This window comes from Sordaria macrospora, chromosome 3 (assembly GCF_033870435.1).
Source record: "Sordaria macrospora chromosome 3, complete sequence".
Lineage (NCBI taxonomy): Eukaryota > Fungi > Ascomycota > Sordariomycetes > Sordariales > Sordariaceae > Sordaria > Sordaria macrospora.
This window is the reverse complement of record NC_089373.1, coordinates 447,043-465,989: the sequence shown is the minus strand read 5'-3', so window position 1 is coordinate 465,989 and position 18,947 is coordinate 447,043. Positions and strand designations below refer to the sequence as shown.

At 52.7% G+C, this 18,947-nt stretch overlaps 7 protein-coding genes across 7 annotated transcripts; 6 read left to right on the top strand and 1 right to left on the bottom strand.

Moving 5' to 3' along the window:
- Nucleotides 1-1,573: 1,573 nt before the first annotated feature.
- On the top strand, nt 1,574-3,737 carry SMAC4_09331 (uncharacterized protein). Its single transcript, XM_024656007.2, has 2 exons — nt 1,574-1,857; nt 1,993-3,737. The coding sequence occupies exons 1-2, from the start codon at nt 1,602-1,604 to the stop codon at nt 3,561-3,563; spliced, it is 1,827 nt and encodes a 608-aa protein (XP_024511780.1). The 5' UTR covers nt 1,574-1,601; the 3' UTR covers nt 3,564-3,737.
- A 293-nt stretch (nt 3,738-4,030) lies between these two features.
- SMAC4_09332 (uncharacterized protein) lies at nt 4,031-7,164 on the top strand. The gene is made up of 3 exons (XM_003345410.2): nt 4,031-4,630; nt 4,724-6,572; nt 6,658-7,164. The coding sequence occupies exons 1-3, from the start codon at nt 4,264-4,266 to the stop codon at nt 6,704-6,706; spliced, it is 2,265 nt and encodes a 754-aa protein (XP_003345458.1). The 5' UTR covers nt 4,031-4,263; the 3' UTR covers nt 6,707-7,164.
- A 1,628-nt stretch (nt 7,165-8,792) lies between these two features.
- SMAC4_09333 (uncharacterized protein) lies at nt 8,793-9,951 on the top strand (the record flags this gene model as incomplete). Its single annotated transcript, XM_003345411.1, has 2 exons — nt 8,793-9,172; nt 9,663-9,951. The coding sequence occupies 2 exons, from the start codon at nt 8,793-8,795 to the stop codon at nt 9,949-9,951; spliced, it is 669 nt and encodes a 222-aa protein (XP_003345459.1).
- Nucleotides 9,952-10,056: 105 nt separating this feature from the next.
- SMAC4_09334 (uncharacterized protein) lies at nt 10,057-10,569 on the top strand (the record flags this gene model as incomplete). The annotated part of the gene is made up of 1 exon (XM_003345412.1): nt 10,057-10,569. One exon carries the CDS (start codon nt 10,057-10,059, stop codon nt 10,567-10,569), a length of 513 nt encoding a protein of 170 aa, XP_003345460.1.
- A 1,017-nt stretch (nt 10,570-11,586) lies between these two features.
- On the top strand, nt 11,587-13,946 carry SMAC4_09335 (uncharacterized protein; the record flags this gene model as incomplete). The annotated part of the gene is made up of 2 exons (XM_003345413.2): nt 11,587-11,641; nt 12,511-13,946. The coding sequence occupies 2 exons, from the start codon at nt 11,587-11,589 to the stop codon at nt 13,602-13,604; spliced, it is 1,149 nt and encodes a 382-aa protein (XP_003345461.1). The 3' UTR covers nt 13,605-13,946.
- Nucleotides 13,947-14,811: 865 nt separating this feature from the next.
- Nucleotides 14,812-15,746, top strand: SMAC4_09336 (uncharacterized protein; the record flags this gene model as incomplete). The annotated part of the gene is made up of 4 exons (XM_003345414.1): nt 14,812-14,847; nt 15,073-15,097; nt 15,151-15,566; nt 15,624-15,746. 4 exons carry the CDS (start codon nt 14,812-14,814, stop codon nt 15,744-15,746), a joined length of 600 nt encoding a protein of 199 aa, XP_003345462.1.
- A 651-nt stretch (nt 15,747-16,397) lies between these two features.
- On the bottom strand, nt 16,398-17,607 carry SMAC4_09337 (uncharacterized protein). Its single transcript, XM_066090933.1, has 3 exons — nt 17,384-17,607; nt 16,858-17,157; nt 16,398-16,710 (listed from the first exon to the last, which is right to left on the bottom strand). Exons 2-3 carry the CDS (start codon nt 17,086-17,088, stop codon nt 16,531-16,533), a joined length of 411 nt encoding a protein of 136 aa, XP_065946374.1. The 5' UTR covers nt 17,089-17,157; nt 17,384-17,607; the 3' UTR covers nt 16,398-16,530.
- Between the last annotated feature and the right edge of the window lie 1,340 nt (nt 17,608-18,947).

Sequence of the window (18,947 nt, the reverse complement as noted above, 5' to 3'; positions counted from 1 at the left end):
CACAAGGTTGAGACATACATGGTGGATGGCCAGATGGCCGCCAGCTTGTCCGAGGCCTGTCTGTCCTGTCTGTCTGTGTTGTAGAATGGGATCATGTTCGTCCGCTCTCCCGTTTTCTGATCCGGATTGCGACTTTGTTTTACTCACAGAAAGAGGAAGAGGAACCAACCATTTGGTTTTCTTTCATTGCTGTCAGTTCCGAGTGGACGAGAAGGGGAATTGGTAGCTGAATGGGAGGTGTTCAACGACACCATCAACCATGACCTGCATGAGCATCACCTCCATCTCGTACTCTCAGAGAGAAAGATGCTCGGGTAGCCCCTCTTTCTCGTGTCGTTCTCTCTGGACCAGACAAGAGATCCTGATCCTCATTGATCGCCATCTTTCTTGGTGGTCTGGTGGAACCATGAATAGCTCACATGGATGCTGGCCCCCATCCTCTGCATCCTCTTCTGCATCCCTCTCTCCGCCCTTTTTAGCCTCGTGCAAGGCCAGTGACATGCAGTATCGCCGGATCCGCAAGCCCAGTGTAACCTCCGCTCTTTTGGCTGCGTGCCTGATCGTGGCCGCCGTTTTGGTCTGCGCTACTGGAGGCGGTGATGATTTTGGAAAACAAGTCGGGCTAAATCTGCACGTGACTGTTCATGGCATAATGTCATCTTGAATTGCCCTAGTTCTAACTTGGAAAGTCTTGTGTTGGTGTTGTTTCGGGTTCCGCGCGCAATTCACCACCATCCAGATCGATGTCGGAGTTGTCGAAAAAAAGGGGAAAACTCAAATGCGACGTCAACAAAGTCAATAAAACGGGGCGGAAAGTCAACAGCTCCAGTCCTCCAGGGGCAACGCCGCGAGTGGGGTGTTGATGTCCCGGGCTGCCCCGCCAATTGCCCGCTCCCGTCACACACTAACAATTCTATCCACTATCCACACCCTGTTTTAGGGGTCAACGGATACGGGGGTCCGTCTCGGGGCCGGCAATATCCACAACCGGGACACGATGGTAGGCAATGACAATGTTTTGCAGTCGCTGTCATTTTCCGTTGGAGACGGGACGCTAGGAGCGATTGGATGCCCGGCCAACTCTTTCCCTCCAGTCACAGCAACTGGATTCAATTTCGCAGAGTCCTTTTGCAGTTTTCCCTCTTCTGCCCACAATGTGAGGAGACTTTAACGTGGGCAGGGCAGGAACTTCCATGTCAACTTCCACTGGATTGCCCTTCTTTTGCAGTGCTCGACCTGACATCTCAGCCGCTGCACCCCTCTTCTCCTCGAAAGGGTTCAGCCTGCCACTCGGTACCATATTCGACACCGAGACCGACACCGAGACCATCCACAATACCACCAAAGCCATTACATTACATTCACGCGACAACTACGACGACGACGAGACCGCGATTGCGCTTGCGCCATGGATATCATCGATGGTTGGACCTGATATTGACCACAACACTGTTGACCTGCAGTACTAAGCCAATAGCTCCTGATTCGGTAACCCTCGCGACAAGACATATGCAAAGCCCCCCAAGCTTACGACTCCTCCCCGTTGTTATACCGAACCCCGCGCAACCTTCCAAGTCCGTCGGCCGAATCATATCGCAAATATGCCGGGCACACGCTGGGATGCCAACACTCCTCAGCCCGACCGGGAGTATATCTCGGACGAGGCGCACCTACTGCCGTTACCTCCAGACGCTCCCGATCTCCACGAACTCAACGCTTCACTCGACGCCCTCTCCACCGTCTTCCCCGACGTACAAATAGACGTCTTCCGCGAGATGCTCTCCAGCTTCGACGGCGAATCGAGACTGGCCCTGGTCGCCAACGCTCTCATCCAAAACAAGGTCACCTGGGTCAAGGGTCGCTGGAGAGCCGCCGAAAAGGAAAAAATGCCCCCCGATGTGCCAGCCGGTGCTGAACCAGGGCAAGGGCCCCTGCCTGCCGTCTCGATTCCGCCAAGGCACAGGTTTCGGAGCAAGGAATACAGGAGCGCAGCCGAGAAACTGGCATGGCAAGAATTCAAAGGATTGTCCAAATCAACAATAACTGCAGTCCTGGCCGAGAACAATTACTGGTACCCAGATGCCCGCCCAACTTTGGTCAGCCTTTCGTCCAAATCCTGGCGGTTTGCCATCTCGTCCCTCTTCCTGCGCAGGAAGTCTGTATCAGGCACCGAGGCCGCAACACACCCGCTTGTCATCTGGAAGTCTTCTGGCCGGGGTTCTATTGTGCCCTGTATCAAGACCACAGGAAATCCCGAACTGGATAAGGAGCTATATGAAGCGCTCATCGTTCCTATTCTGAAACAGGCACGCCAGGAATTGGAAGACAAGGATCGCACCTTGGCCGCAGAACTCAACACCAAAGAGGCAGAGCGACTAGAAAGCATGTTTGAATGCTCATGCTGCTTCACCGAAGCCACGTTCGAGGAGATTGTCGCTTGCAACGTTGACGGCCATACCATCTGCTTCCGATGTGTACACCATACCCTCTCGGAAGCTGTGTTCGGACAAGGCTGGCAGTCAACCATCAACACGGAAACCGGTACGCTACGTTGCCCGGCCGTCGAAGGTAGCGGGTGCAAAGGGTGTATCTCGCAAGAACAGATGCACCGAGCCATGGTTGAGTTCAAGAAGGGCGCCGGGATTATGCACAAGTTCGAGCAACGTCTGGCCGAGCACAGTCTCGTAGCCAGCGGGCTCCCTCTTGTCCGCTGCCCTTTCTGCTCCTACGCCGAAGTCAATGAGATCTACGAGCCTCCCACCCCACTGACTCACCACTCTCCTAGAAAGAGCGCCTTCCAGCTGATATTCGCCGTTCTCTGCATCGGCTTCATGCCATTCCTTCTACCCCTCGTAGTCATAATTGGAATAGTTACGGTCCTACTAAGCTACAAGAAGGAAATAGCAATCCCCCTATCTAAGGAATACCACGCCGCACGCGAACGTCTTCACCGCCGTCGTCGCGGATCCAAGTTCACCTGCCGAAACCCTGAGTGCCAACGCAACTCGTGTCTCTCGTGCAGCAAAGAATGGATTGACATACACGTCTGCAATGAGTCATCCCTCGTCGCCTTGCGCACCCAAGTAGAGCAAGCCATGAGCATGGCCGTCAAGCGAGTCTGTCCCCGCTGCAACACCTCCTTCGTCAAAACCGCCGGCTGCAACAAGCTCACTTGTCCCTGCGGATACAAAATGTGCTACGTTTGTCGGAAGGACATTGGCGGGGATGGGGACGGCCCAGACGTGGGCTACAGACACTTTTGTGATCACTTTAGGCCCGAGGGCGATGGGAGGAAGTGTGAGAAGTGCACCAAGTGCAATCTGTGGGAGGCTGAGAATACGGAACTTGTCCTGAAGCAGGCTAAAGAGGAGGCCGAGAGGAAGTGGTTTGAGACGGAGAATAGGGAGTTGACGGGCGCGGAGAAGGTGTTCTTGGAGACGGGCATGGCGATTGACCCGAATGCGGCGGCGAGGATGGATAAGATGTATGTGAATGGGGGTTGGCGGGTGCCTAGGCTGGCGGAGGTTTTGGATTTCATGGTGGAATATGTTTTGGAGGCGTAACGATGCCGGTTGCCTATCTGGTATGGAACTCTACACTTAGGAACTCTGGGAATGACAATGCTGGGAATAGGGAGGCAAAGGTGCATGGACAATGGGGATAACGAATATTAACAGGAGAGCATTCCTTTTGCCTGAAAAACACCCAGACTTGGCTATCGAATTTCATGAATCATGCATAAATAATTATCCAGAGCTGTCCTCTTGGTGATAGCCTCATGCAACGTCAGCGACATCGCCGTCACGGCGTTTCCCTGGCGACGTTCAGGGGTAAAGTCAATGTTACCTAGTGATGTGTGGTGCCTGAGGGGCCTAACGGAAGACGAACAGCCTTACGTAAGCGATCTTGGCAGGTGTCCCAAGCTCCCAAAATTCCTGAGCGCGGGCAGGCAACCAGAGCAACTTGCCAATGGCAACCGAAGCGCGTCCCACCCGTTAACCTCGCTCGTTTCCCACAGCTGCTGCCCGCGCCGCCCAACGAGAGAGCTCCGTCAACTTTCGCGACTTTGCGACAGCTTCGGGAACATCACTCCCTCCCTCGACATATCAACATTACCCACCGGCCCAAGAACGCATTTATTGCCATCGCACAAGTACTTTGCATTACGACAACAGCAGCAATACCAATCGAGTACGACGATACCCTTCAACCAACGCCACAAAGCACAGTTAAGGCAAAGTCAACAATAAATCAACCGCCGCCATGTCAGGCCAAACAGGCAAATGGCGAGAGGAACAGGTTCTCGTCATCTGCCCCGGCAGCTCGACAACCATGGCCCAGCTCGGCTGCGGCGAACTCACCCCTCCCGCCCACCGTTTTCCGACGCGCATGTTCAGAGACGAAGAGACGGGTCAATGGAGGCCTTACCATACATATAAGCGGAAGAAGGATGCGGCTTTACCTGTGATTTCTGTGCCTGTTGCTGTGGCCGGCGCCGAGGGAGGAGAACAAAAATCAGAAGAACAGCCCAAGCAGCCAGAAGGAAATGGGGAAAAGAAGGAAGAAGAAGACGAGTGGGAATATGTCGAGGACCAGGATTCGGATGAGGGGGCTGTTTATCCTATTCAGGGTGAGTGCTGCTTTGCAACTGTTGGTGATGATTGTATAGAGGGAAGAGAAAGGGAATGGGAAAGGGACTTGAACTGACAGAAAAACAAAACAGGCGGCCACATCGTCGTAATGGATGCCTTCCTCGCCTTCCTCGAACACGTCCACTCCAGCCTAACCACCACCTACCACAACACCCCCATAATGCTCATGGCCTCGCCGCAATGGACACGTCCAGACTGCGAAACTCTTGCCAGATACATCTTTGAAAAGACCAAGACACCCGCCCTGTGTCTGATCAACTCCGCCATCGCGACCCAGTACGGCCTCAAGTGGCCCAACATGACAGTCGTCGATATCGGTTTCGAGAAGGTTGACGTGACGTGCATCTACGACAGCAGGATTGTGGCGCATCGGGATGTTGGCGCCGGGTGGCCAGGAAACAACAGCACAGATGAGGAAAGAGAAATCAGCGGTGGAGAGGTCTTCACACGGAAACTGCAGCAGTTGCTGAAGGATAAGATCAAGGGCTTCAACCGCGACATGGCCGAGCAACTGAAGAAGAGTAACATCTGCGAAGTCCTGCCTTATGCGCCGGAGAAGCCCAAGCTCATGGACCTCCCTACTGAGGATGTCTCCACTGCTGTGGCTGCTGCTACCGGAGCCGCCGCCGCCCAAGCAGCTGCGGGCACGACGACAGAAGGACCCAAGATTATCGAGCCGGTCGTTGCTGACGAACCTACCTACGACGCTGACGGAAACCTGGTGGACGATGAGGGCGTGCTCGACGTTGCGAATATCGTGGCTACAGGACAGACGAGGGAGTTCTTGGCCAAGAAGGAGAAGGAGAAGCAGGAGAGGGCCAAGAAGAAGGGCAAGGATAAGGAGGCTGAGGCGAATAGGGTTATGAGACTGCCAAACTCCAAGAGGGTGAATAATGTGTTTCACTTTGAGGAGTATGTTACTGAGGAGGTTCCTATTGTTCAACCTGCTCCACCAGCACCGGCACCTGCGCCGGCAGCACTAGCGGCAACTGAAGCGGCTAAGGACGTTGAGATGGCTGATGCGCCTGCGGCACCACCGGCGGAGGGGGCGGAGAAGAAGGACGAGGAAAAGAAGGATGGCGAGAAGAAGGATGAAGCCAAGACCGAGGAACAAAAACCCGACGCTCCTGCTACGGACGACAAGAAGCCCGAAGACAGACCATCCTCCGAATCCGCAACAGCAGCACCCACCACAGAAGCGCCCAAGCCCACCGATGCACCGAAGCCCGCCGAGCCCGCTGCCGCTCCCGCACCAGAAGGCCCCGTCCCCACCGAGCGCCAAACCAAGCGCATCCGTCGTGACATCGAAGTCGGCCTCGAGCGCTTCGAGTTCGCCGACCGTGCCGAGATCGACCGCATCGTCACCACCATCTACAACGCCGTCCAGTCCATCGACGACATGTACATGCGCCCCCCTTGCTGGGAATCGCTCGTCTTCGTCGGCAACGGCGCCCGCATCCGCGGATTGAAAGAAAACATTCTCCAGACCTTGCAAGCCCGCCACCTCATCTCTCCGTCAAGTGCAACGATGTTTACATCAGAGTTGCCCTCCAACATCGGCACACCCACGGCCGGAACACCCGGTCCGGGAACGCCTATCGCTAGCGGTCCCGGTGGTGCGCAGTCTGGCTCGCTACTACAAGCTGCCACCACAGCCGCTGCAAATGCTAACCTAAACGTACCCGGCACCCAAGGAGGCGAAGGCCAGCAAGGCCAACATCACTTCCACAGCCAGACGCCGACGAATATCAAGCTCGCGCAGCTGCCGACATATCTGAGCGAGTGGACCAAGAACGGGTTCGAAGAGGCCATGTTCCTTGGTGCCCAGGTGGCGGCGAGGATGGCGTTTTGCATACATAATTTTGATGCGCAGGGGTTGGAGATGCAGAGGTATATGAGCTTGAGTAGGGTTGATTTTAAGTAAGTTTCTCCCTCCTTGTGACTACTGGGAAGACGACAGTGATGAGAGGGGAAAGAATGATGCTAACGAGAGGCAAAAAAATAGTGAATTGGGACCCAAGGGTATTAGGGCGCATTCTATGCTTGGGTGGTAAACATACGTACCTCTATGCTTTACCAGCTGTGGTCCTCGTTGGAAAGGAAGATTCGGAAGTGATACCATTATTCAAGGTCCGACATGACAACCGATGGATAGCGAGCGATGCTCGGAAGGGCGTTGAAGATGTACGAACGAACGAGCGGATGAAGTGCTCTGGCTGTTAATGACTGGCTGGTTGTTTGCCTGAATCACCTACACAGTACACTCTATACTTCTACTTACACTTGGCAGGCGTCCAAAAAGAGAGAGAAACATTTTTTGAGATAACATGTCAAACCTAGTCTGTTTTGTTGCTTTGACTTGCTTGGTCTTTGTTTGTTTGCTTGCTTGCTTGAGGCTTGTGAAGTTTCTGGGACAGCTTTGCGTGTGTTTGGCTTTCGTCTTCATTCCCTCTTGTTTAGCATGACAAGATACCGTTGCTCGCCCCTTCTTTGTCTAATTACCGATGGCCTGTGGATGATGACCGCAGTGGTGTCTACATGTACGTCTAGTCGGCAAGCGCCATATCATGATATCACGGGATTATGGTGCATGGTCTGACGTTTGAGTGTCGGTGCTCTTGTCGTTAATCATATGCTTGCTTAAGGAGGATGGAGTCGAGTGGTAAGCGCCAATGGAGTTGTCGCGGAGGTTACCGTAGCCTTGAGGCGGAACCTTATTTGGCTTTTTGACGAATGGATGGACGTCTAATCATGGTCTGGGTTCTGCTTCTTCGTGGTCTGTAGGTAAGTCGTGAGCTTTGGGACTCCTTGGGAGAGATGGGAGTGGCAAGTGCCATATCGCGGAGGAAAGCCTCGTGGTAGAAGTCTGGTCTTGTCCACCTATTAGACTGAAGGCCGGTCGTGGTTTGATTCTTGCCTCTTCGCTACTTGCAAGTGCCACATCACGCACCCTGGTCTCGAGGCAGAAGAACAGAAGGTTTGTCTACCTCTTGAACTGGTCCTGATCCGTTACCCGTGGTCAAGTGCTTTGAATTATGCTTGGCCGTGCACAACACAATGTGTGTGTTAGTGTCTGGTCTGGGAAGAGTTGTTTGGAGTGGTAAGTGCCCCTGTTGAAAAGCGTAGCCTCGAGGCTCTGCAGAGCCTCATCTTTCTTTCCGACGTGTTGCCATCCGGCTATTGGCTTGAGTTCTGCTTCTTTGTGGTCTTCAGCCTCGCTAGTTCAATCTCTGGGAAGAGGGGAGTGGCAAGTGTCCATCTCACATGAGGCCGACCTTGAGGCGGAGACTTGCCTTGTCTACTTGTCTGACTGATGACCGCTGGTGGTTTGACTTCTGCCTCTTCGTGGTCTGTCATGAGTGTCGAGTTTCGGGACGTTGGGAGGGGCAAGTGTCACATCACGCACCATTGCCTCGAGTCAGAGTCTTGCCTACCTCTTGGGCTGATACTCATCTGTGAGTTGAGTGGATTAACTTCTGTTCATTCGTGTTCTGTCATTAGTCTCCCGATGATGGAGTGGGAGTGCCATAGTCTTGTGGCGAACCTTTCTGACTGATGGCCGCTCGTGGTTTGACTTCTGCCTCCCCCCGGTCTGTCGTGACCTCCGGGAGGAGGGGAGTGGCAAGTACCATAGCCTCGAGGAAGTGTCCTCTCGTTAGCATATTCGGCTGATAGCCGCTCGAGGGCTGACTTCCGTTCTGCTTCCATTTCTTCGTGGTCCGTCATAGGTTTCCAAAGCTACTTCAGAGAGAGTAGCCTGGAGGTCTAGACTCGTCTGATAGCACGCTGTACCCTCAGATTCGGCGAGTAGCCGGCGGTCTCCTGGTGTCAGAGATGGTCTACTCAAGCCAGATCAACATTTTCTGTTTTCACATATGTATTACATATGTTCAAGTTGAGGCTCTTCTTGGGTTCCAAGACCCGATTCCGAAATACTCCGGAATGAACCGTCCGTTTGCCTCCCACGTGTTTTCTGGCTTCCCCGCTCGCAAATGTACCCTGCATGCATGCCTCCATCCCCAACCTCACCACCGTCGCACCTTCTTAAGCTGTTGGCGTTTTTCCATCTTCAGCACCCGGCCTATTAACCCACCTCATCCATCATTGGCTGTCCAGCCAAAGTTGAAGCTACACCTGTCCATGGAACGCATCACCGCAGACTGGTTACCCGATGACGCCCCTTGGCGGAAGATCAAGAAAGATGCGTTGATCAAGAAATGTGCGAGACGGAAACTTCCCGTTGACGGTTCCCAGTCCGCCCTTCAGCAGCGACTATTAAACTATCAGCAAGCCAATATCACCGAGGTCAGACAAACTTCTTGGCGGGTCAACCCTTCGGGCCCCGACGAGACGGACTACAAACGTTCCGGAAAACAACCACTTCCTATTCGAGGTGTTTACTACGTGAGCAACTCTCGCGGTGGCTTCACCATGGTCTTTATATTCGGTCACCCTCGGCCCTTTGGCGGGTTTTCGAATGTCCCTGTTTACTTCAACAATAAACCTACTGCTCGTGTCAGGTGAGTAGATCCGGCTTGCATTTGACTTGGATGCTTAAACCAAACCGAGACTCCCTGCTTGCCTGCTGACATAGCTTACATAGGGACATCGTTATTGAGCTCATCACTGCATCCATATTGAATGTTCGTCATAGGCTGTTCGCTACACCTTAGCTGTTCTTTAAAGGCAAAGACTAATCATGATACTTATACACACAGATCTCCTCCGCAATGTTCTCAACTGCCCCGAGCCTCTTGTGTGGCAAAAAGCGTTCCTGACCTCCGAGCTCGAATACATTTACAAGCACAGCCGCCCATTCCGTATTCGTGCCAAACCACATCTCTACCGTCAAGGAAAGGGATGCGTTAGGTGTTTTGCTGTGCATGAGACACACCAGCAGAATGTCCCTTGTCATACGTGTGCAATGCCAATGCATCCACCTTGCATCCAACTATACAAAGAGGGAATAAATCAAGATCCCGTGCAAACGGTTCAATGCCCTTTCTGTAGGTACCCTGCCGCCTTGGCCCTCGAGAAGCATTTTGAACGACCCCAGGTCTCGCCAGCCGTCGCCATTCCCGAGCCCGTCCCCACCTCCGGCCTCGTTCCCGTCAGCATCAAGGCATCCCCCGGATCGCACCGTTTGGTCACTGATGCTATTCAACCATCGGTGGAGGCTGCATCATCCAACTCCATGCAGCAAAGAACGGCCCCGCAGGAGCCGCAGAGCGCAGCACCACAAAGATGCACATCAACACCGCTCCCGGGGAACCCGGCACAAATTTGGCTGGAGAGATAGAAGCAGGCGCGAGAAAGGCAAGAACAACAACTTAAACAAAATGAGCAACGTCAAGGACAGGCTCAACAACAACGGCAACAGAAAGCGAGCCAGGAACAGCGAACAATGCAGAAGACCCAGGCGCAGGTGCGAGCCGTTCGCCCTGCCATTGCCACTAGGAGAGTCTCGGTACTCCCTGGCCCTACACTGCTAGTGGCAGATAGCGCATCAGCAGCAAACCAGATCCAAAAGTCTCCTGCCAAGCGTCTTAGGGTTGACGAACTTTGGAGTGACCTTGGTCCGCCGGCGGCGGTCAGTAGGAGGTTAGACAGTGTCTTGCCTCCTCCGTTTATGAATGTTGCTTCTCAGGCTGTCAAAGCCAATGCCGCCAGTTTTGCTGCTGGTCGTGGTATCTCTAACGGTCTTCACTCCCCTGTCTCCTCTTCCTCTCTCTTCAGCACTTCTACCGCCACGACCACCACTACTCTCAGTAGCGACAACAATAACAACAAGGACAAGGGAAGTGCGGCCAGAAACGCTACCAAGCTGGAAATACAACTCAAGCGGCTTGATAGGAAGTTGGATAATCTGAAGTGGGATAGAGATTATTACCGCAAAGAAGCCCAGAAGAAAAGCTGAGATATTAAGAGGGTTGAAAAGAGGATCCAGGATATTCGGGAGACGGAGAAAAGGGTAAGAAGGAAGAGGGCATTCACAAAACGATATAGAAGGGTCATTTTGGAAGATGGGATGGGCCTGAGTAAGCGAGCGAGCGAGCGAGCGGTTTGTGATGTTTTTGAGAAGGAGAGGAAGTCTTGTGGATTGGGGGGAGAGCAGTGTTTTGCGTTCTTTGGATTGATCTGTCGTTCCATGCTTGTTTGGTTTCTTGTCTTTTTTTTACGCCCATGTGTGAGAGGGGAATTAGCCTGTGGGGGAGGTGATTATGAGCAATGTTTCCTGGATTTACTTGCTTTGTTTTTTTTCTTCTTCTGTTTCTGTTTTGGTCCCCTGTTTGGTTCCTTTTGCTTTAACGCTTACATTTCCTGTTGATATTGCGGCGATTGTGTGTAAGTGGTGTCATATGTGAGAGCATGAAATATACGTTGTTTTTGGCTTTCGTCTGCTCATTTGCTCACACTTCTCCTTCCACTATACTGGCCAGATGGTATTCAGCCTGGAGATGACAGTTGAGGCTTCGCATCACTCGTGTTGACTCCGGTCCAGCCCAGCCCAGATGCCTACATTTACCACGTGCCCAGCAACCATTCACCAGCGCTTGGGCGGTTGGGATGAAAAGGCGCGCTTCACCATTCACTCATGGCTGCCGAGTGACCAGGACGCTTCTCGGACATTCTCGAAGCCCGGTTGCCTGGGGCAATGGGCAAGCTGGACATTTCGAGAGCTGGCAACCCGGATGTCTAGTGTCTTCCGAGGGGTTTGTCCCGCCGCGCACAAAAATTGGCGTGAAATTTTCCTCGAGCTTCCATAACTTTCGGATCATGAAGCAACACTCCAAAGCCTGGCGCTTGCAAAGGTGCCCAGAATTTAGCCTGCTTTTCCGTCGCCTCAAGTCACTACTTGCTCGACCACGAAACCTTTCCCCACACCCATCAAACTATTACATCCCAAGGAACACTCCAGCCAGATGAAGCAGCAATGCCACCTCCAGGATCCATGAGGAAGTACTTGCCCGAAGACGCCCGTGGTCCAAGTACCATGTCAATATCTTGAAGGGGCAATGTAATAAACGGAACCTGTTCAACTTCGAAACGTAGAAGGATCTCGTCCAGCGTCTAGAACACTACCGCGAAACTCACACCGGGGAGCAGCGATGTGATCCCTGAGTTCGCTATTTCTTGCTCCGCTACGAAGACCTCCGATCTCAGGCTAAAGAGGCCACTTTTCAGGTTGCCCGAATTCAACATTTGGGCGACAGAACAGTCGGGTTCTTACTCAGCGAGGACGGAGGCCCTGACGATATATCAGTTGTCTTCAAAACCCGTCCGGCATGTGTCTGCGAGCATTATCTGGTAAGACCACCCTCTCATCATCCTTTCCTTTCTGTATTCACCTTGTTAGGGAAGTTTCTGCTAACCAGACCCACCCACAGGCCTCTAGGACTGTTTGTGTTCATACCATATGTTCGTTATCCTCCATCTCTCCCTGAGGTTAGAAACTAACAGCTCTTCTCAGACATGCTTCGCTACATTCTAAACGTCCCGGAGCCACTCCGTTGGCAGAGGTCATTTTTGGCAAGCGAATGGGACGATATCTATAAGCGCTCTCATCTTGTCAAGTCTGTAGCTTGGCCGGAGCCGTATCGTCGTTTACCTGGACTCTGCCTAATATGCTTCAGGAATGAAGCACACGACACCCGTTGTGATGGCTGCTCTGCCCCATTGCACAATGAGTGTGTCCGGATCCTCAACCAGATTTGAAAGACAGGAACCGATGTGTGTGCGGTCTTTCTGGACAAGCGGGATTTGGGCATTCTCGACCTGCGAGGACTGAGTGAGGAAGAACGTGCCGAGAGGTTGGCGATTCACGCAGGACGTGTTGACAGATTGAACGTCGCAACAGGATGTGCGGAGAGGTTGAAGATTGAGGCGGACCGTGCTGTTGCTGCCCAGAAGGCAAGACATGCTGCTGCTGGCGAGGACACAAAGCTTGAAGAGGAGGGCAACCGCTCCAGCGAAGAAGAGGCATTAGACAAAGATTCCGGCGAGGAAGTGCCGCGTACAGAAGACCAGCCTAGCACTGCGCCTGGCCAGGTCATCCGCCAACCCGATCGTTCGTTCCCTGTACTGATCAAGCAAGAGAGATACTCTCCTCCTGCTGGTCAGCAACTCCCTTTTGCAACCGTGCGTCCTCAACAGCAACAACCTGCTAGTTCGCCAATTCGTCGTCGGCAGCCATCCAGGGCCACCAAGGACATTGGTCTCGTCCGACAAAGTCTTACCGCAGCCGCAGAAGCTCCGAGTCGATCACCTCGTCGCAGTCAGGGAAGAACCCCGGCTCGCACACCGGCGAGGAGCCAACCGGCCAGCGTTCCTGCCCAGACCATCACTCCAATCCTAGTACCAGTCATCCCGGCACATGCATTGCTGCTAATTCAACAACAGCAGCAGCAGCAGCAGCAACAGACTCGTCAAGCTGTCGACAATTTTGAGACTGGAAGACATCGGTCCGGAGCTAGCAATGCCCCCCGGGCTCCTCCTTTCAGTGCTTCCCGGGCTCTTTCCTTTGCAGTCGCTCCTCCGCAGGATCCCGCGGCTCGCGCTTCGGCGGTTCCCGCACCCGATCCTGCTCCTCGTTTCTCGGAGCCCCAAGAACCTGTCACTCCAGCTCCACCCACAGCTCGCCAGGATAAAGGCACAGCTCCCCAGGCCGTTGAGGCCGCTGCTGCTCCGGCCCCTGTTCCTGAGCCTGGTTCTGCTGTCCCTTGTGTCATTCCTGCCCCCCTCTCGGCGGCTGCAGGTACCAGCATAAACGCCAATAAGGAGTGGAGAAAGGCAACAAAGCTTGCCAGGAAGCTCAAGAGCCTGGCTAGGGAGTCAGCGTATGTCAGGGAGCATACGGACCGTGAGCTGAAGAGGCTTGCCAAGAAGAGCAAGCGTCTCGAGAAAAAGGCTAAGGCTTTGGCAAAGCGGAACGAGGCGGGCGGCAATGAGTGAAGCTGCTGGGGTCAGGCAATGTGCGGAGACAGAAGGATAATTGTAATATGTGATGGTAATGTTTGTTTGCGTGGCGGATTCCGAAAAGAGAAGGAAACGACAAGCAAGTTTAGAGGTGTGGAAGTATGGAAAAAAAACGCGGAAAAAGAAGAGAGTTTGAGGGGCTAGGTGATCTTTTGGAGGGAGTGGAAAAGACTGTTGACGATGATGAACGTACGGGTAAAGGTGGTAAGGGGTTGGATCTCGGGGAAATCATGAGTGTCCCTGATCAAGAAGAAGCTGCAAATGCAGTAGGCCTTTCCCTTTTGCCAGCTTCCAACAAATATTGTTCAATTTACAGATGACCCCGCGTTCCAGATTGTTTGCTCGGTATTGGCAGGTGCCTTGATACCGAGCACCTTCTCAAATGCATCCTCGCAGTCGCCTCTTCCCACCAGGCAAGCGACTGCTCAAGGCGTGACCCAAAACTTGTACCCCTCCACGATGGATAGGTACCCGTCTCTGGCGTGTCTTCGGGACCGGACTGTGACGAACCGTTTCAAGCACAGGAGTATTATCGCTGGGATAGAACAATAGAGTAACGGAGTAGTATCCGAAAGGTACTGGTAGATTGTTATAGCTATTGCTTGGTGAAGAGCCTTATAAAAGAAGGCCGGGAAGCCTTCTTTTATACTGCTCTTCCCTGGACCCGAAGCCTTCGGGTCTTCGAGTCCAACCTGATTGGTCTATCTATCTAGCTAGCTTACATAACTTTGGTTGGATCATAACAGCAGGCAGGAGATTTATTGGACCTACCAGTGGTGCAGGAGTTTCTAGTCTCTTTTCTCTTGGATTCCGATATTTCGGGGCCACTAACGGTACGACCGCTGTCTTAAAGTCAGAGAAAGCCATCGGAAGCATCTTTGGGAGCAGCAGCTCTGGTCGTGGTGGTTTATTTGGGAGCAATAACACCGCATCGACAACGAATGTTATCCAGCGTGCTATTGAGTGTCAAGACAAAGACAATAGTCATGTGGGAAGCTCGAAGCTTCCCGGGAAAAAGGACCCGAACAACCCACAAGCCAACGGTGAACCCAGAATCAGTCACCACACTTTCAATCCTCCACACTCGTCTTCATCTTTTGAAGTTGCCAGTCCGGTTGTCTTTGGACCAAGCAATTTTGGGGCCACTCACGGTACGACGATTGTCTTGAAACCAAAGGAGAACATGGGAAGGATCTTTGGAGCAACATCTCTGGGGGCAGTGTGTCAACACCGTCAACCAAAATTGTCCAGCGCTCTACCGAGTGTAAAGACAAAGAGAACAGTGGTGCGGGAAGCTCGAGCTCCTCTGAGAAAAAGGACCAGAGAGACGCACAAGCCAACAACAACCCCAAGACCAGTCACCGCACTCGCAGTCCTCTACACTCGTCTTTGTCTCTTTTCTCTTCGTCGTCCATTGTTCAGTTCTCTTGTCAGCCTGCTTCAGCCTGCTATTGACCGAAAAGAGTCCTGTAAGTCTACTATCGACCAGCAAGAAGCTCTGACTCGTCCGAGTCTTCACAAGGCCTCTCAAGCGTCAAAGACATCACCTCTCAACTCAGTGCCTCCATTTTCCTTCCTGTCGTACCCCCACAGAGGAGCACGTCTGCTCCGCCCGTGAGTAACCAGGAGCCTTTGCGGCTAGAGCTGAAGCAGCAAAAGGAGCATGAGCGAGTAGGGGCTTTGCTACGAGGTGTTTCCCAGGACTTCAGTCAGACCTTGGCTGAGCCCATGTCTTCTGTTCCTTTGGCTCAGTGCCCAGTCCCAACCACCTCCACTGCTCGCGCTCGCACCGGCGAACAAGCTGGCCAGGCCCCATTTCTCTCGACTGCTGGTGTTGATTCTCCCAGTTGCGCTGCCATCACAGCAGCTGTCACTGCCCAAGCAGCTACTTCTGTTTCTCCTGGTGGCATTGCGGGTGTTGTCGATGGTGCTTTGCCGGTGAGTAACATGGGCGCCGATGTTCACAGTAGGAAAGCAGCCAGATTGCTACGATAGTGCCGTCGTCTGGAAAAGGAATCGGCTCGCATTGGGAATCATGTGAAGCGCGGAATGAAGAGCATTGACAAAGAATACAAGCTAGAGCTCAAGCTGCTCAAGGAAAACGCGAGAATTGCTTGAGGATCCAGAGGAAATGGGAGAAAGGGCTCAAGGAACTCAAGCAAAGGAGGGAGAGGCTCGAGGAGGAATTGGGTGCTCTCAACTGAGAACTGATATTTAGGTTGGACGACAGGAAATTATGCGCTTAGCAAGAAGAGCCGTGGCTATTTCCCATTTTCATGTACGGAACAACCCTGGGAAGAATGAAGATCTGGTGATATTGCCCCCCGTTTGAGATTTGGCGAAGCTTTTTTTTTTTTTTTTTTTTTTTTGTTGTTGTTTTTGTTATTTTTAACGTCTACTTCCGCCTCCCGTAGGGCATGAGACGTGCCACATCGGTGAATCTAGCATACAAAAATAGGAGCAGTGCCCGAAGTGTCCACCAAACCCTTTAATCCGAGGGCAAACCGAGGCCTATTGCCAATGTAAATCACGTGTTGCCCATAGCGTAAACGCGGCCCAACACTTATAATCGAATCGCCCAGTGAGCGAGGCGCCAGTATATGGCGGGAAAAAGATTTGGCGAAGCATGTAAGGGAAGATCAGTTTCAGTTTGTATGAGTATGGCCATAATGGAGGTCTTAATGTCAGCGAGAAATGACCTTTTCTCTTCAGCAAGGAGCAGATCTGGAGGTAAGTTTTTCCTAAAAGGATGTCTACGAGACCAAAAAGTGTACACTCAGCAGGGGTTACTCCGTTGGGACAAAGCTCAAGTATGTGTATTCTGGGTCGAAGTGATGTCCGGTCCTAAGTTGCCTGCCTTCCTCTAGTCCTTGTCTGTGGTGGTTGAACGATCCGTGCAGTCTTAGCACTTATCGTGGTCAAGAATGACCCTCCATTTGTTCTTCATATGAATCTCGCCAAACATCTCATATATGTACTCGATCTTCTTGGGGTCTACCTCGGGAAGCAAGCACGTATCTAGGACAACCTGAGCGGCGTCGGCAATGTCGACGAACGAATCGAGCTCCTTTGCGGTATCGTCCTGGAAGGTGGGTAGAAGGAAAGAACCTAGGTGTCAGCCTCGAAGCCACGTGGGTAGGTAGGTAGGTAAGGTAGGCAGGTAGGTATATGGGCAGGTATAGTAATGTTGCGGCTACGTAGGGTAGAGATATGTAATGATAGAACTTACGTCGTTGCACCAGAAAATGGCTGCGTTCCACGAGCAGCTGACGCGGTCGCACTGACCAGGCTCGAGCTTCGGTTTGTGGTTGAACTTGGTATCTCTGAGGTACGCAACGCCCCGCATTTGTACGTCTGCACGGGTGTCGTGCTTATCGCCCATGTGCCGCCATTCATCATGACAATCCACCTTGTCAATATCAATAAAACTCGACCGACGCTCGGGCTGGTAGGAGGACATGATGTTGGACGACGTAGAGATAGTAGCGTTTCTCTCTGCCAAAGTGGGAATTGCGCTGACAAGAAGGATCTGTAAAGAAAAGAAACGTATGTATTAATTAGCCGTGTTCTTTGACACCAAAGGAAAAGGGGAAAGAAAAAAAAGAAAAAAGGTTGTCCGAAGCGTCCAAGAGGGGGTACAAACGGACCGCTGCTACTAGGGAGGGACCAAAGTCAGAAGGAAGGTACCAACCCTTCCGGCAACTGCGTCATGCAACCCCACGGGGGTTTCGTGACTGTAGCTCTCAAACACAAACCTTAAATACCACCACGGAGTCGGTGAGGTTGATTCCAAGATAGCTAGCTTACCTGCGTCATGGCCAAGACGCAGCCGAGGACGACCTTGAGGGGAGTCATGATGGCTCTAAAAGCAATCAGTGTGTTCGATGGCCAACAGTTTGGAAAGATGAAAAGATGGGTGAAGATGGGAGTAAATCCAGTAGAGTAACTCATGGGGGGAAACCATATTTATACCCGTTGTGGACAGCGAAACCGCATCACAACGCAATCTAGCCGTGGCTGAGGGCTTAAATGAAGGCATTTGTGAGGGCATTCACGAGAGGCATTCATGAGGGCATTCATACCAAGAAGCTGCAACACCATTGTGCATTTGCAGTATACTGAAGTCGTGTTTGGTGAGCTATGCTGCACAATTACTACGACGTGAACAACCGTTCTGCAGGGCAGCTCACACATACCTCTGTAGCATGCGGCAGACACCCGACACCAGTCTGTTTTATGCCACAGTGACAACGCCACGTTAAATGCCTGGCAAGTGCATGGAGCTTTGGTAAGCAGCCCGGTTGGGACCTGACCCGATGACTTGGGTGATCCAGGAGTGGCAGAAAGATGCAGCAGACATGAGAGACCTTGATGGCTGCCAGCTCAGGTAGCAAGTGCCACTAACAGAAAGAAGCCGTGTCTACCAGTCAAGCTTTGAGACCACTCCTTCCGCAGAAGTTATTTCCGGTAGTCTGGGGGACCCGACTCGGCCTGACAAAGCTCCGGGATCGGGCGCGCGAGGCGAGTCGCGAGGTGAGCGGCGAGGTGAGCTCAAGGTAAGTCCATGATCCCGCTATCGGCAGCACGCGTCGTTGCGTACAATCGAGGTCCTCCGTATTTGGCCACCCCACGCAGGTTTATCTTTCTTGAGATTTCCTTTCGACAGCACCATCATTGCCGCCTGTTTTTCCCTTCGAGAGAAACTGTTACTTTTCGTACTGCCTTCTCGCTCAATTAATCTCACCCAAGCATACTCCCCATTCCCTTTCGGTTGCTTATCGGCGAAGCAAACCCTCAAAATACCCCCGACCATGGTGCGCGCCCTCGTAGGGTGGCTACCCAATGATGCGCCCTGGAGTGAACTCAGCCAGGAAGTACTGCAGAAGCAATGCGCGATGCGCGACCTTACGACTACCGGCGATACTCTCGAACTATACCAGCGTCTGCTAACCTACAAGAACGACAACATATCCGACAGGAGACGCTCTTCCAGATGTCATGCGCTTTGTGCTCAACAGCCCCGATCCCTATTGTTGGCAAGACGCGTTCCTCTCCTCTGAACTGGAGTCCATCTATCGGCACAGCCACGCCGTGCAAACTCTCCTCACAACAGGCTGGTGAGATCCGAACGACTTGTGCATTCTTTGCTTTCGGGACCTTGGACACTCAATCGATACGTCGTCCGTCACATGCAGTCATTGCGGAAGAGCAATACACACCGCCTGCGTTGGCGCCGTCAAGCGAGTAAGAGAACCGATCCAAGACGGCCAGTGCTATGTCTGCGAGGATCAAGCTCAGTGGGGGATCGAAAAATACTGT